The 15,586-nt window shown below is 45.1% G+C and overlaps 3 protein-coding genes across 6 annotated transcripts in view; 2 read left to right on the top strand and 1 right to left on the bottom strand.

Annotated features, from left to right (window-relative positions):
- NUDT6 (nudix hydrolase 6) overlaps positions 1–15,216 on the bottom strand; it is a 52,557-nt gene extending 37,341 nt beyond the window's left edge. For 2 of the 4 annotated variants that reach the window (XM_062199666.1, XM_062199665.1), the window contains exon 1: positions 15,011–15,216. Coding sequence is in view for 1 of the 4 variants with exons in the window: in XM_062199664.1 (XP_062055648.1) it covers positions 8,814–9,017; positions 14,553–14,787 (439 nt within the window). In the remaining 3 variants the exon portion in view is untranslated. Of the gene's footprint in view, positions 1–8,813; positions 9,018–10,541; positions 10,567–14,552; positions 14,822–15,010 lie in introns of those variants that run through there. The other 2 variants (XM_062199664.1, XM_062199667.1) reach the window with 2 other exon arrangements.
- Positions 2,116–3,391, top strand: LOC133765776 (endonuclease 8-like 2). Its single transcript, XM_062199327.1, is given in 3 exon segments — positions 2,116–2,482; positions 2,648–3,071; positions 3,073–3,391. Coding segments are annotated over 3 exon segments (1,110 nt in total).
- Positions 15,217–15,304: 88 nt separating the features above from the next.
- Positions 15,305–15,586, top strand: part of AFG2A (AFG2 AAA ATPase homolog A) — a 305,069-nt gene continuing 304,787 nt past the window's right edge. The window contains exon 1 of the mRNA XM_062199663.1: positions 15,305–15,515. Within this exon, the coding sequence (XP_062055647.1) occupies positions 15,362–15,515 (154 nt within the window). The 5' untranslated portion in view covers positions 15,305–15,361. The remainder of the gene's footprint in view (positions 15,516–15,586) is intronic.

The raw sequence follows: 15,586 nt of genomic DNA, 5'->3' as shown, positions 1-15,586 counted from the left end.
ATAACTTTTTACCCTACAGCTGCAGAATATACATTCTTCTCATCAGTGCATGGAACCTTCTCTAGAATAGAACAAATGCTAGGCCATAAGGCAAATCTCAGCAATTTCAAAAAAATCAAAATCATACCATGCATCTTTTCGGACCACAATGCAAAGAAGCTGGAATTCAACAACTCAAGAATCTCTAGATCGTATTCAAACACATGGAGACTGAACAACATGCTCCTGAATGAAGCGAATCATATAAAAAATGAAGAGAGTGTAGTGGTGGCATCCCATATGGGCACTGGTTCAAGTCACAGCTGCTCCACTTCCAATCCAGCTCTCTGCTGTGTCCTGAAAAGCCGGGGAGGATGGCCCAAGTTCTTGGGCCCCTACACCCATATGGGAAACCCAGAAGAAGATCCTGGCTCCTGGCTTTGGATTGGCTCAGCTTCAGACATTGCAGGCAATTGGGGAGTGAACCAGAGGATCGAAGACCTCTCTCTCTCTCCCCCTCTCTGCTTCTCCTTCTTTCTCCATGTTAACTCTGAGTTTCAAATAACTAAATAAATCTTTAAAAAAATTTAAAGGCTGGTGCTGCGGCTCAATAGGCTAATCTTCCCCTTGTGGTGCTAGCACCCCGGGTTCTAGTCCCAGTCGGGGTGCTGGATTCTGTCCTGGTTGCTCCTCTTCCAGTCCAGCTCTCTGCTGTGGCCCGGGAAGGCAGTGGAGGATGGCCCAGGTCCTTGGGCCCTGCACCTGCATGGGAGACCAGGAGAAGCACCTGGCTCCTGGCTTTGGATCAGTGCGGTGCGCCGGCCACATCGTGCCAGCCGCAGCGGCCATTGGGGGGTGAACCAACAGAAAAAGGAAGACCTTTCTCTCTGTCTCTCTCTCTCACTGTCCACTCTGCCTGTCAAAAAAATTTAAAATTTCTGAAAATGAATGGACAATACAACACATCAAAACTTATGAGATTCAACAAAAGCAATGTTAAGAGGGAATTTTATAGCAACTGGTGCCTACTTTAAGAAATTGGAAAGGCACGAAATAAATGAGCTATCAAGGAGCTAGAAAAGCAACACAAACCAAAGCCAAAATTTGTAGGAGCAAAGAAATAACTAGAAAATAATCAAAATTGAAACCCAAACATCAATACAAAAGATTAGCAAAATGAAGAGGTGGTTTTTGAACAAATAAATAAAATTGATACATCACTGTCCCAACTAACCTAAAAAAGAGGAAGACAATTCAAATTATAAAACCAGAGATGAAAACGGAAATGTAACAACAGATACTACAGAAATAAAAAGAATCACCAGAAATTAATACATTGAGCTAAAGGCCAACAAATTGGGAAACCTAGAAATCGACCAATAGGATCCTGGACATACACAATCTAAAAAATTGAGTCATGAAGACATAGAAAACCTAAACAGACCAATAACCAAGTCAGAAGTTGAATCAGTAATAAAGACCCTCCCAACAAAGAAAAGCCCAGGACCAAATGGATTTACTGCTGAATTCTACCAGACATTCAAAGAACTAACTACAATTCTTCTCAAGCTATTCAAAACAACTGAAGGGAGGGAATCCTCCCAAACTCCTTCTATGAAGCCTGCATCATCCTAAGCCAGAAAACGATACGACAGAGAAAGAGATCTATAGACCAATATCCCTGATGAACACAGACGCAAAAATCCTCAACAAAATACTAGCTGGAAGGGAGCATTTGAAGTGCGCAGCAGAGCCACTGTGGGCCTAGGGTAGCACCGCGGAGCCAGAGAGTTCAGCAACTTGGCCAGCTTGCTGGGCGCCTGCCTCCTTGGCCTGATGGGGGGCCCCCCCGCTTTGACTTGAGGCTTGTGTAGGGGTGGGGGCGGGGAGGGCTGTGCGGCACCTAGAGCAAAGCGGGGCACTGTGGTGTTTTTCAGAATGAAAACTAAAAGACAGGTGTATTAGGAAGGGTCCCTAGATGCCAGTCCCCCATTCAATTTCTTTGTTGTGGGTGGCCAGTGGCCCTCAGTCCCACCTCTGTGGGCTCCTCTACCCCTACCCGGAAAAGATTTGTGGAAAGCAGTCATTTTTAGTCTCTCCTTGGGTGGTAACAACCCCCCACCCCCACCCCCTGCCATGGCTCTCGCGCTTCCCCAGCCCTGCATGTCAGTGGTGACCCCTGTGCATGGAAAGGGAACGCAGTGGGCAGCCAGTTCGCTTTGTGCTGCTGCTTGTCCCCCTCCACAGAAATACCTAAGAGAAGCACGTCCATGTGCCCAAGGGCCAGAAGGGCCATTGGTGAGGAAATTTCACCAACTGGTGTCCCCCTTTGGGGGCCAGCAGGTGGTCCAGACAGCGGGCAGAAGCAAGAAGCTACACCCACGTGACCTTCAGTCTCTGTGGCTCCAAGACACCCAGGTCCATGGAAAGAAATTATTCATTAGATTTGATCCAGATGAAGAACTGGAGACCCGTGGAAATGACCCACTTCCAGAACCTCTTCGTAAAGGAGCCCCGTAGGTGGAGGCTGTACACCAACAACAGACCGTGGGACCCAGCAGACAGCTTCTGATGAGTCCTCCAGGCTACTGAGCTTGCCATCCCCAGTGGAGACAAGGCACCCAAATGTCTAGGGGTGGATCGCCTCATGCCAGATGCTGAGAGGTAGCCACAAGTCAGCTCCGTCTGTTTGGCAGCATTTGGGTGAACCAGTTCTCCAGAGTGAAGAAAGCCAACAAGAGCGGTGACTGGAGGGACCCTGTGCTCAGGCTGGTCCTTTATTTTGGCGGTGGCAGCTTTCTGGTGTTTTATAATTGTCAGATGTCTTGGAGCTCTTCCCTAGTGGTCAGACCCACCTCTGACATTCTGTCTGAAAAGTTCCATGGAGGACAAGCCTTGGAAGCTTTGGCCTGGGCCCATCCTGTCTGCTATACATTGTTGGACCAGAGATACTTCTCAGGGTTAGGAAACATTAAGAACAAAGTCTTGTACAGAGCCAGGGTCCATCTGCTCTCCCTCGAGTTGCTCCTGAGTCCTTTGCATTTGGAGGCCCCCATGGACCGCATGGTGGAGTTCAGTACAATCTGGCTACAGGCAAGCTCCAGGGCAGACAGCAGCACACCAGATCTACCAGAAGGAACAGTGCCCTGCTGGGCACCGGATCATGAAGCAGGAGTTTGGGCCCCCGGGTGGGTTTCAGAGACTGACTTGGTGGTGCCCACGGTGCCAGCCCTGGCTTCCACCTGAGGGGACACATCAGCACCTAGTCACCTTGGGCCCTTCCTCCTGGAACTTTCTCTCTGGGGACATGTCTGAGTGTCTGGAGAGGAGAGTGTGGCAGGGTTGGGAGTGGGAGAGGGGAGGTAGAGGGGTGTCAGTTTTCTTGATGTTCATCCCACAGACGTGTGTCTAAGGAAGCATTTTTCCAGGATTAGAGTTTTTTCCTTTTCTAGCTCATTCTTCCAATGTAGTTCTATTATTGGGAAAGATGAGAAAAATCACAGCAGTGGGTTAGAAGGGCTCCCAGAGTGCAGTGGGATATGCAAAGCGAAAGCTCTCAATGTCGCCTCCCAGGTGTTGAGCTTCGTTTGTGTTTAAACTTTGCTTGACGTTATGGCCCTCCATTTGGAGAAGCAGCATTTTCTTTTCCCCCTGGAGGGACTTGGTGAGGATAGTGGCTGTGGTCAGCCTCCTGCCTGGGTGCTTTCCACTACAGACCCCAAGGAGCCTGTGTGTAGGCAGCAGGGAGCTGGCTGTCTTCCTGGCATACCCTGGGCCTTTAGGGAAAAGCAACTCATGTCCACTTTAAGCTGACAGAGCTGTGACCAGGAATATGTGGAACACTTCAAGAAACAAGGGTTACAAAGAAACTGGCTGTCAGACAGTTGGCAACAACTAGATGAAACAAGATGGCCGGCAGCTTGAAAATAAAGTGATTTTTCTCTTCTCATCTTTATTTGGCAGTAAAGGGTCTTAAGTTGTAAATAGCTGAACTCTTTGTGAAGGTGGCCTTGTAGGACTTGCTGTATTGGCCTGATGCTTACTCACGCACCTGCTCTGCTGCCCCAGGTGAGCAGAGATGAACTTTTACTTCTGTCCCCACAGCTTCTGGCACAGTCCTTGTGGGCCTCCTCTTATGACCTTATGTATCTAGTCACTTCTCCAAGACCCCATCTCCAAATACCTCATGGATTCTGGAGGGACATTTCAATCCATAACAGCTGCATGCTACAGTCCCCTCTGTCAGGAGCAGCAGCTGCACTGCAGGGGCTCCCCAAGCCCTGACCAGCAGCACCTGCAACCTCGGGAATACAACCCTCGGGGTAGCCAAGTTTCCTTTGATCCACTGGCCCTGACACTGTGATTCCAGGAAGAATGATCACTTAGAAATCTCACAGAAGGGTGAAATACATTTGAACAATACTACATGCTGTCCCTCCATCCCCTCCCCGCCCCCGCCATTTGGAGCTGCATATTGCACATAAAGTCTCTAAGAAATCCCACAGTGAAGAAAACTGTTTCACTTTGATCTCCTCTATGTTTCTGAACCTTTTATTACTCCTTGGAACACAGTGTAGACAATGCTATTAGAACTCATCTGCAGGGGCTGGCGCTGTGGCGTAGCAGGTGAAGTTGCCGCCTGCAGTGCCACCATCCCATATGGGCGCTGCTTCGAGGCCCAGCTGCTCCACTTCTGATCCAGTTCTCTGTTCTGGCCTGGGAAGGCAGTAGAAAACAGCCCAAGTTCTTGGGCCCCTGTACCCATGTGGGAGAGCTGGAAGGGGCTTCTGGCTCCTGGCTTCGGATTGGTGCAGCCCTGGCTGTTGCGGCCAACTGGGGAGTAAACCAGCAGATGGAAGACCTCTTTCCCTCTCTCTCTGCCTCTCCTTCTCTCTGTAACTGTGACTTTCAAGTAAAAAATAAATAAATCTTAAAAAAAAAAAGAACTCATCTGCTCCCAGACTTGTGCAGGCATCATCTGAATTTGGATGCAGTAGTGACTGCTTCAAATATGCTTCTTTACTCTTAGACCAGCACCTGTGGCTATGGCCAACAGCACATACAGCTGTGGTAAGCAGTGCCCATGGCTGTGGTGAACAGCGCCCATGGTAGTGGTCAGCAGCTTACAGCCTCTGTCTAGTCTAAATCTTCTTCCCTTCCTTGTATATTATCTAAATCCTTCCTGCCTTCCTCATGTTTGTTTGATGACTTTTACAAATTATTTCATACTGTTCATATTTCAGATACCTCTACTATGTATGTGTGTGCTGTTTTTTGTTTTTGTTTTGTTTTGTTTTGTGACAGGCAGAGTGGACAGTGAGAAAGAGAGACACAGAGAAAGGTCTTCCTTTTGCCGTTGGTTCACCCTCCAATGGCTGCCGTGGCTGGCGCGCTGTGGCCGGCGCACCGTGCTGATCCGAAGCCAGGAGCCAGGTGCTTCTCCTGGTCTCCCATGCAGGTGCAGGGCCCAAACACTTGGGCCATCCTCCACTGCACTCCCTGGCCACAGCAGAAAGCTGGCCTGGAAGAGGGGCAACCGGGACAGAATCCGGCGCCCCGACCAGGACTAGAACCCAGTGTGCTGGCGCTGCAAGGCAGAGGATTAGCCTATTGAGCTGCGGCGCCGGCTCTACTATGTGTTAATACCTTATACTATGTACAAGGGGACTTCAAAAAGCTCACGGCAAAATGCAATTAAAAGATAAATTAAGGGGCCAGTGCCATGGCTCACTTGCTTAATCTCCGCCCATGGCGCTGGCATCCCATATAAGTGCTGGGTTCTAGTCCTGGCTGTTCCTCTTCCAGTCCAGCTCTCTGCTGTGGCCTGGGAGGGCAGTGGAGGATGGCCCAAGTGCTGGGGCCCCTACACCTGCTTAGGAGATCAGGAAGAAGCACCTGGCTCCTGGCTTCGGATCGGGGCAGCGCTGGCCGTGGTGGCCATTAGGGGAGTGAATCAATGGGAGGAAGACCTTTGTCTCTGTCTCTCTCTCTCTCACTGTCTATAACTCTACCTGTCAAATAAAAAAATATATATAAATAAAAAAAATACTAGCCATTTGTATCTTACAACATATCAAAAAGAACATTTTTTTTTTTTTTGACAGGCAGAGTGGACAGTGGGAGAGAGACAGAGAGAAAGGTCTTCCTTTTGCTGTTGGTTCACCCTCCAATGGCCGCCGTGGTAGCGCGCTGCGGCCGGCGCACCGCGCTGTTTTACCCAGACCAAGTGGGATTTATCCCTGATATGCAGGTAGGGTTCAACATTTTCAAATCAATAAATGTGATGCACTACATTAACAAATTGAATAACAAACCACAGTTATCTCAATAGATGCAGAGATAACTCCATGTATAATATATACATGTGTAATATGATAAAATACAATATCCTTTCATGATGAAAATCTTAAGCAAATTTGGTGTCGAAGGAACATTCCTAAACACAATCAAGGCAATTTATGACAAATACATGGCCAGCATCATACAGAATAGGGAAAAGCTGGAAACATTCCCACTAAGATCAAGAACCAGACAGTGATGCCCACTCTTACCATTGCTATTCACTATAGTTCTGGAAGTTTCAGCTAGCGCCATTAGGCAAGAAAAAGAAATCAAAGGGATACAAATCAGAATAGAGGAAGTCAAACTATCCTTATTTGCAGATAAAATGATTCTATACACAAGGGATCCAAAAGACTGATTGAGAGACTATTGGAACTCATAAAAGAGTTTGGTAAAGTTACAGGATATAAAATTAACACACAAAAATCCACCTCTTTTGTATACACAGACAATGCCATGGCTAAGAAAGAACTTCTAAGATCAATCCCATTCACAATAGCTACAAAAAAGTCAAATACCTTGGAATAAATTTAACCAAAGATATATAGATCTCTACGAAGAGAATTAGAAAACATGAAAGAAATAGGAGACAAAAAAAAAAAAAAAAAGGAAAAATCCTCCATGTTCATGGAGTGGAAGAATCAATATCATCAAAATGTTCATATTACCAAAAGCAATTTACAGATTTAATGAGATCCCAATAAATATAACAATGATATTCTTCTCAGATCTAGAAAAAAAATACTGAAATTCATATGGAAACACAGGAGACCCTGAATATATAATGGAAACTTAAACAACAAAAGCAAAGCCAGAGGCATCAAAATACCAGATTTCAAGACATACTACAGGGCACTTATAATCAAAACAGACTGGTACTGGTACTAAAACAGATGGATAAATCAACGGGACAGAATAGAAATGCCAGAAATCAACCCATGTCTCTACAACCAACTTATCTTTGACAAAGGAGCTAAAATCAATCCCTGGAGCAAGGGCAGTCTCTTCAACAAATGGTACTGGGAAAACTGGATTTCCACATGCAGAAGTATGAAGGAAGACCCTACCTCATACCTTATAAAAAAATCCACTCAAAATGGGTCAAAGACCTAAATCTGTGACTCAATATTATCATCAAATTATTAAAGAACATTGGGGAAATCCTGCAAGACATTGGAATAGGCAAAGACATCTTGGAAAAGGCCCAGAAACATAGGCAATCAAAGTGAAAATTGACAAATTGGATTACATCAAATTGAGAAGCTTCTGCGCTGCAAAAGAAACACTCAGAAAAGCTAAGGGGCAACTGAGAGAATGAGAGAAAATATTTTCAAACTATGCAACTGATTACTATCCACAATATATAAAGAGGTCTAGAAAATCAACAACAATGAAACAAATAATCCAATTAAGAAATGGGCAAAGGAGTTGAACAGGTATTTTTCAAAAGAGGACTTTCAAATGGCCAACAGACACTTGAAAAAAATGCTCAGGATCACTAGCCATGTGGGAAATGCAAATCAAAACCACAATGAGGTTTCACCTCACCCCAGTTATAATGGCTTTCATATATATATCAACATACAACAAATGCTGGTGAGGATGTGGGGAAAAAAGTACCCTAATCCACTGTTGGTGAGAATGTAAACTGGTACAGCTTGAATATAGACCTACCATATGACCCAGCCATCCCAATTCTGGGAATTTCCCCAAAGGAAATGAAATCAGCATATGAAATAATTATCTATACCCCCATGTTCACTGCAGCTCAATTCACAATAGCTAAGATATGGAATCAGCCCAGATGTTTATCAGCTATTGACAGGATAAAGAAATTATGGTATATGTATACCATGAAATACTACACAGTGGTAACAAAAATTAAATCCTATTGTTTGCAACAAAATTGATGCAAGTGGTAAACATTATACTTATTGAAACAAGCCAGTCCCAAAAAGACAAATACCAAATGTTCTCCCTGATCTGTGGTAACTAATGGAGTATTTAAAACGTAATCTATAGAAGTGAAACTGACACTGTGCAATGTAATGACTTTGAACAGCCCTTGCCTCGATTGTTGAGGCACAGTTTTTTTTATTTTTTGATTTTTTTCATAATATTTGTTGAACTCAGGGTTAATGTCATGTGTATAAAGTTAATTGAAAATTATCTCAGTAAAAACAATGGGAATAGGAGAGGGAGGAGGAAGAAGGGTGGGAGGGCAGGATGAGTTGAATCACTATATTCCTAAATTTGTATATATGAAATGCACAAAATTTATAAACCTTAAATAAAAGGTTCCAGGAAAAAAAGTAAATTCATGTGCACTAGATAATGTTCAAAAAAGATATAAAAGTATGAATACTCTAAAGATGGTTGTTTTTTCAAATAATTCATTCCCTATGAGTAAACTATCTGCTTAACTGGAAAAAGTAAGAAATTGGGTGAACTTTTAAAATATTAATTGTGGTTATTATGAGTTTGAAACTGACCTGCAACTCCCACTTGATGTGTAGCATATCCTGGCAGTCTGCTGGGCCCTTCCCTCAGCCAGAGAGTCAGCGTTGCGGAATCCCGTTCTGCATGGTGAAAGCTGAAGCCCAGGGAAGCCGCAGGGGCGATAAACCGGCTTTGGAGGATGGGAACGTGTAACCAGACAGCAACTCTACCTTCTGATCGCCATTGCTCTATTGCTGCTAAAATGTACAAGATAAAAATATGTAAAGATTCTCTACTAAGACAAATGGAACCAATTTAGTATTTCTTTATTTTCCTCTACTTGAAAGGCAGAGTGGCCATGAGACAGTGACAGTGACAGAGAGAGAGAGAGAGAGAAATAGGGAGAGAGAGAGGGAAAGAGGGAGACAGAGGGTCTTAGTCAAACACAGCTTGCTAGGTTTGAATAATAAACAACAAACAAGTCATAGCTGACTATATTCCAGCCATATCTATCTTCTGTTATCTAGTTCACTCCCCTAATGCCCACAACAGCCAGGGCTGGGCCACGCTGAAGCCTGGGATTCCATCTGGGTTTCCCATGTGGGTTGCAGCAGCCCAACAATTTGAACCATCATCTGACACATTAGCAGACTCCTGATTGGAAGAGGAGTAGCTGGGATTTGAACCAGCACTCCAGCATGGAAAACAGGTGTCCGAATCAGTGGCTTAATTGCTGAGCCACAATGTAGAACAAATTTAAACATAGCTGAGAACATCTCCTTCTCCAGCAAGCCATCTTTAAGTGCATATTTCCCTCACTAGTTAGCTCTCTGGGAAAAGATCCCAAAATGTCCTGTTTACATCACTAGCATGAGAACTATCATGTTTTATCAGAACTACCATCTTATTTTGCAATTTTTCTGGCAAACTAAATTCTTCGGTAATAGAATACGTCCAGTGCTGATAATTACAGCCACACCACCTAAGACATGCTTGGCACATAATAGGTGCTCAATAGTTGTAGAATGGACAAATGAACAGACTTAAATAAAACACCATGCTACTGTGGTTTCTTTAAACATCCTTAGTTTTAATCTTTATAAATGACTATGATAGACTTCTATTTGCTCTTTTTTTAAGAGTTTTATCCAAATTTTTTGGAGGGCTTATAGAATTTTTTTCTTTTAGATTATTTGAAATCTGAGTTACAGAGATACAGGGAGGCACAGAGGAAGAGAGAGATCTTCCATGTGCTTATTCACTCCTTAGACAGCTGCAATGGCCAGCACTGGGCCAGGCTAAAGACAAGCAATTTCGTCTGGGTCTTCCATTTGATTGGCAGGCACTAAAAATTACTAGGGGCCATCTTCCCCTGCTTTTTCCCAGGCCATTAATAGGGAGCTGAATTGGAAGCGGAACAGCCAGTATACGAACCAGTGCACATATGGGATGCTGGTGTGGAAGACAGCTTTACCCGCTACATCACAATGCCAATCTTGGTTTATAAATTTAAAAGTGGTTAAAAATATGTTTAATTGATTTTAAATAATGTATACTAGCTCTAAAAAATTTTGAAAACCAAGAAAAATATAATGAAGAAATCAAACTTCAGTTTACTAACATGCATGAAGGAACTAAATTTTAAAATTTGGCATTTCCCCATGCATTTTGCAATTAACATCATAACACATAATTTATATCATTTTCACAAAAATATTTAAAACATTTCACTGTGTCATTAGAATTCTTTCAATGAATAGAAATTTTAAATGACTGCATACTGGGCTGGCCTTGTGGTTTAGCTTTGGCCTGCAAGGCAGCATTCCATTCCCGAATCCTGGTTTGAGTCCAGTCTGCTCCACTTCAGATTCCGCAGGTGTGCCTGTGAAGGCAGCAGATGATGTTCCAAGTAGCTGGGCTCCTGCCACCCCATGAGACCCAGATAGAGTTCTAGGCTCCTGGCTTTAGTCTGGAAGAATTCCATTTATTGCAGTTATTTGAGGAGTTAACCAGCAGATGGAAGATCTTTCTCTCTGCCACTCTTTCAAATAAATAATCTTTAAAAATAAGCAAATGACTGCACACTTTTCCTCATGTTGGTACAACATAAACAACTAGCCTTCTATTTGTGGATAGTTGCTCCTAATTTTTCTTTATTACAAATGTTACCAAGATGAACATAAGGAAACATTTTCTGCTTCTGAATTCTTTAAATCCTGTTTTAATACAAAGATTGAACCAGAGGAAAAGACACTAATATTTATTTGAACCTTATTAAGTTCTAGATGCTTCAGAAATATCTTAAGTGCTCACAACTGTGAAAGACAGGTATCATCTTTAATTCTAGGGGAAGAAATGGATACTTGGCAGTTTTAGATTCTAGACTTTTCAGACAACTTTCTGTTCATCATCACTTAAACTTTCTAACTCTGCTATGTCTTGGGAGCCCTGATTATCTCTACAGTGATTCCTTTCCTTTCCCTTTTCTCTTCTTCAGCTGTGCAGCAAGCTCCTCCCAGCTAAGGACCATGTTTTCAGACTCTTTGTCCTTGTAGGTGGCACAGGGACAGAGGCTTAGGCCATTAATGAAGACTTGGTGATTTGACTTAGCATGTAAAGGGCCTGTAGGATCAGAGCCTTCTAATTTTGCTGTTTAAATTTTTTAAATTGAGGTATAATTACATAGTGTGAAATATACAAATCTTAAGTGTGCATTTGATGAATTAAAAAAAAATTGTTTTCATCTACTTGAAAGTTCTGTTATCACGTTCAGCCTGTTCCAGGTGGTGTTGTCATCGACACATCCCACAGAATTCCCATGTGTTCCTTTCCAGGCAATCCTTCCCATCAAATGATAAAGCACAAGTTTCCAAAAGCATAGTTATCTGCTTGCTGCTTCTGCCTTGGGGACTTCATCTACTCCCATTGCCTCTACTACCACCTAAAGGAGGATGGTTGCCCAGTCCTGACCTCACTGAACACTAAACTTGCCACTTTCCATGTGCTGTCAGGCATTTCCAGAAGTTGCTCCTTCAAATTTCTCCAAGTTCAACATGTAATTTTATACCCCAGATTACCTTCATTATTTGTTTATTTGTGGCAGTAATGCTTAAACCTTTTAAATTCCTTTTTTTTTTTTTTTTTTTTTTAATAAACTACAGTGGTTTTTCCTCTCATCGCCACAGTTCAAATCCAGCTTATATACTACAGGGAGCAAGGGGCTGGTAATGTGGCATAGCAGGTTAAGCCTCCACCTGCAACATCCTACATGGGTGCCAGTTTAAGTCCTGGCTGCTCCACTTCCCACCCAGCTCCCTGCTAATACGCGTAGGAATGCAGTGGAGGACAATCCAAGTGCTTGGGCCCCTGTACCCACATGGGAGATCCTTCAGAAGCTCCTGGTTTCAGCTGGCCCAGCCCCAGCTGTTGCTGCCATCTGCAGAGTGATCCAGTGGATGAAGACCTGTCTCTCTGTAACTATGCCTTTCAAATAAATAAATCTAAAAACAAACAAACAAACAAAAAAAAAACCCATAACACTACACTCAACTTAAGAACTACTTACCATGTATATATGACTTATGAAAATGTACCGCACATTACCTAATCTCTTCCATTATCTATTTTTTCTTATCCTATTTAACACTGTATGCATTTGCCATCCTCTAGGTTAATCTGATATTATGAACCGGGGCTTAATTTGTATTTGTTTTTATTTGCAAGGCAGAGAGAGACATGGAGAGTAAGAGCGAGAGAGTCAGATAGCGATGTGCTGGTTTACTCCTATATGTTTAGAAGAGCCAGGACTGGGCCAGGCTGAAGTCGGGAGCCAGGAACAACTCATCTGTGTCTTCCACATGGGTAGCAGGGTCTCAAGCACTCGAGCTATCATCTGCTACCTCCAGGATACACATTAGCAGGAAGCTGGAACTGAAAGCAGAGCTGGAACTCAAATCTAGGCACTGGGATATGGAATGTGGGCATCCCAATCATCATCTTAATGGCTGTGCCATATGTCTGCCCCCCATTCATATTTACTAAATGATTGACATGCCTGAAGTCACATAATCAGTGATGTAGCAAAGACCAGAATCAAGGCTATGGCCCCACTGTTGCAGACTTGTGAAGCTAACCACACACCACCAGGAACAAAACGGGAAGACTAAAAGAGTGAGGTTCATGTGGAAACACCTGAAACAACTATTGCTAATGTATCATACACCATCAATCCAACATACACGGAAAGAACAGAGAAATACTTCCTATCAGGCTTTCCTCTCAGATTACTTTAGTTTCTCTTTACCAGCACTACCTTTCAATTAGTTTTGTTTGACTAAGACAACAGAACTAACAGTAGCTCTCAGAAGCAGCAGGTACAGATCTAAAGCCAGGGCAAGATACTTACTTTCTGTATAGAGTACCATTATGTTTAAAATGCCAGTAGTTACAGTATCTACCTCACAGAGTTATGATGAGAATTAAATGAATATCTGTAAAGTCTTTAAAACTGTTCAGCACTATTGTGCTACTTGTTGAAAAAACATGTATGTTTCTCAGTAAGTTTCACGTAACCTATCTTTGATCACATTGGTCTACTAATTAGGATTAACAATATTCACATAAGCAACCTATGAGGTAAGTATTTTCAGCATTTGACTAATGCCTGGCAAGGCATGTGGCAGAACCCAGGACTTGACTTGGATGCGTCCTTTCAAAAACCAACATGCCATCTGCTTTGCCATGCCCACTAAGGCTTGTACTTTGATCATCCTTTTGGCCACTGGTAATTATCAGCCTGTGCCACAAATACCTAGGTCTACCCACACATATGGACACAAATCAGAGGATGAACCGATTTGATTCTCCTACTGGTGACATTGTTGGGGCTTGTCAGAAATTATTTCTAAACAGGACAGCAAGTAGTGGGAAGAGGTAATTCTTTTAGGTATCAGGATGATTAAACGATGAAATAATCTTGATTATATTCACAAGGTTGCCTACTTGCCATATTGCTCAATAGTATAAATATTATTTGAACTTTCCTGTTCATGTGATGGGACCTTTCCTTGCTGACTTTCCATGCTGTACCTTGAATTAGATAATAAAATCCGCAGGGGCGGTTTGAAAAACAGGCAACTCCACATATTAAGGATTTCCCCCAAAGGCTCCTCTGGACGACTTCCATTCATCACCCTCCCTGGTTAATCATAAGACTTGTGGACCTTTGAGTGGAAGCAAACTCCAGCTCTAGCCCCGACAGCTCCTGATCCAATCTGTGTACAAATGCGACCATCAGGATCTCTGTGGTCCACGCACTGACCACCCCCTATACTGGATGCGATAGTTTTCCGTGCTGGGCAGAACGCAGGCTCGGTAAATCTTAACAATGACAGACTGTTAACAAACATCGGCTGAGCCTATTGAGCGTGAACTACACGGCAGACACCTTGCCAGGCACTTTCTGTTATCTCCCTTAACCCATTACCCGGGCTTGGGGATGAGGAAACGGTGGTTTACAGAACGCTTCCAAGGTCACACCCTAGAAGCTGGACTAGAATCCGGGGCTGCCTCCGTCAAACTCGGGGCTCTTCACCATTTCACCCCAAGCCTTGAGAGTCCTCTCAGCCAAGGGCCCAAGACGAAAACGAACAAAATGGGCCCGGGTGACGCACGCCCTCTCCTTGGCCCTCTCGGTTTCGCACCGGAGCCGCGTCGAGGGGGACTGGGGGGGGGGTGGGGGGCCGGGCGTTGGGAGGGGAGCTCCGGGAACTCCTCGCCCCAGGTGCACTTGCCCTGTAAGCCCCTGTGGAAGGCGGCGGCGTCCAGGCGGTCCAGCGCGCCGAGCTGCGCCAGGCGCACCGAGACGCCCCCGAACCTGTCCAGCTCGCCTCGCAGCTCGTGCGCTCCGGCAGGAGAACCCGCTGCGCAGCCCGGCCCGCCCGAGACTCCACGGGGCCGCGTCCACAGCCTGGGCCAGCAGGCCCGAGCGAGCGCCGCGCACCAGGAAGCCCCGCGCGGCAGCACCATGGCCCTCGCCTCGCAGGCCCTCGCGCGCGCAGTGGCCAAATCACCTACCGGTGTTCCGGAGGGGAGCTCCGTACCGTAAACTTTAGAAGAGCGCCACCCACCACGGCTCAGATGCGAACCGAGTTACTGCTTTTCAGAGATTACTGGGGGACAGGTGCACCAGCCCCTCCCAGGAATTTACCTGGCTGCAGGGAAGCCACGAGAGCCCTTCTCACCCACTTACTTTGCTAGTTGAAGTCAACAGTCGTTTCTTTAGGGATGGTTGAAGGCGGGCGGGGATACGAGAAAGTCCAGTCTGGAAATCACAACGTAAATGACGGCGCCACACGCCAAACCCTCCTTCCTCGGCGGATGTCAAGACCCAGACGACCGCTTCGAACATCGCGGGTTCGGAACGCGCCGGTCCTGCCCGCCCTGTGCCTGGCTCCCTCTCCCGTACACACACACAGGGGAATACGGCGCAGGGGCGGAGCCTCGCTGACCTCCGCTCCGGAAGTTTTTCTCTCCGTGGCCCGTGCACGTTGTGCCGGGTTTGCGGTGCATTTGCTCCGGCTGCCTTTGCTGGTTTCTGATCATGTCTTCCAAAAAGAACAGAAAGCGGCTGAACCAAAGCGCGGACAATGGTTCGCCTTTGTCCTCCGTTCGCGCAGGAGCCGGGGCTGCTTCCCCTGAGTCGGACCTCGCGGTGGCGGCCGGATTACTGGCGGTGACCAACTTCCTAGAAAAGGGTAAAGAGTGGTGGGAGCGAGGACTGAGGTCGAGGAAGCTCGTGTGGGGGGAGGAATGGCCAGCGACGCTG

The sequence above is a fragment of the Lepus europaeus genome, chromosome 8 (genome assembly GCF_033115175.1).
Source record: "Lepus europaeus isolate LE1 chromosome 8, mLepTim1.pri, whole genome shotgun sequence".
Classification (NCBI taxonomy): domain Eukaryota; kingdom Metazoa; phylum Chordata; class Mammalia; order Lagomorpha; family Leporidae; genus Lepus; species Lepus europaeus.
The sequence above is the reverse complement of the archived record's forward strand: the minus strand, read 5'-3'. Positions and strand labels throughout refer to the sequence as shown.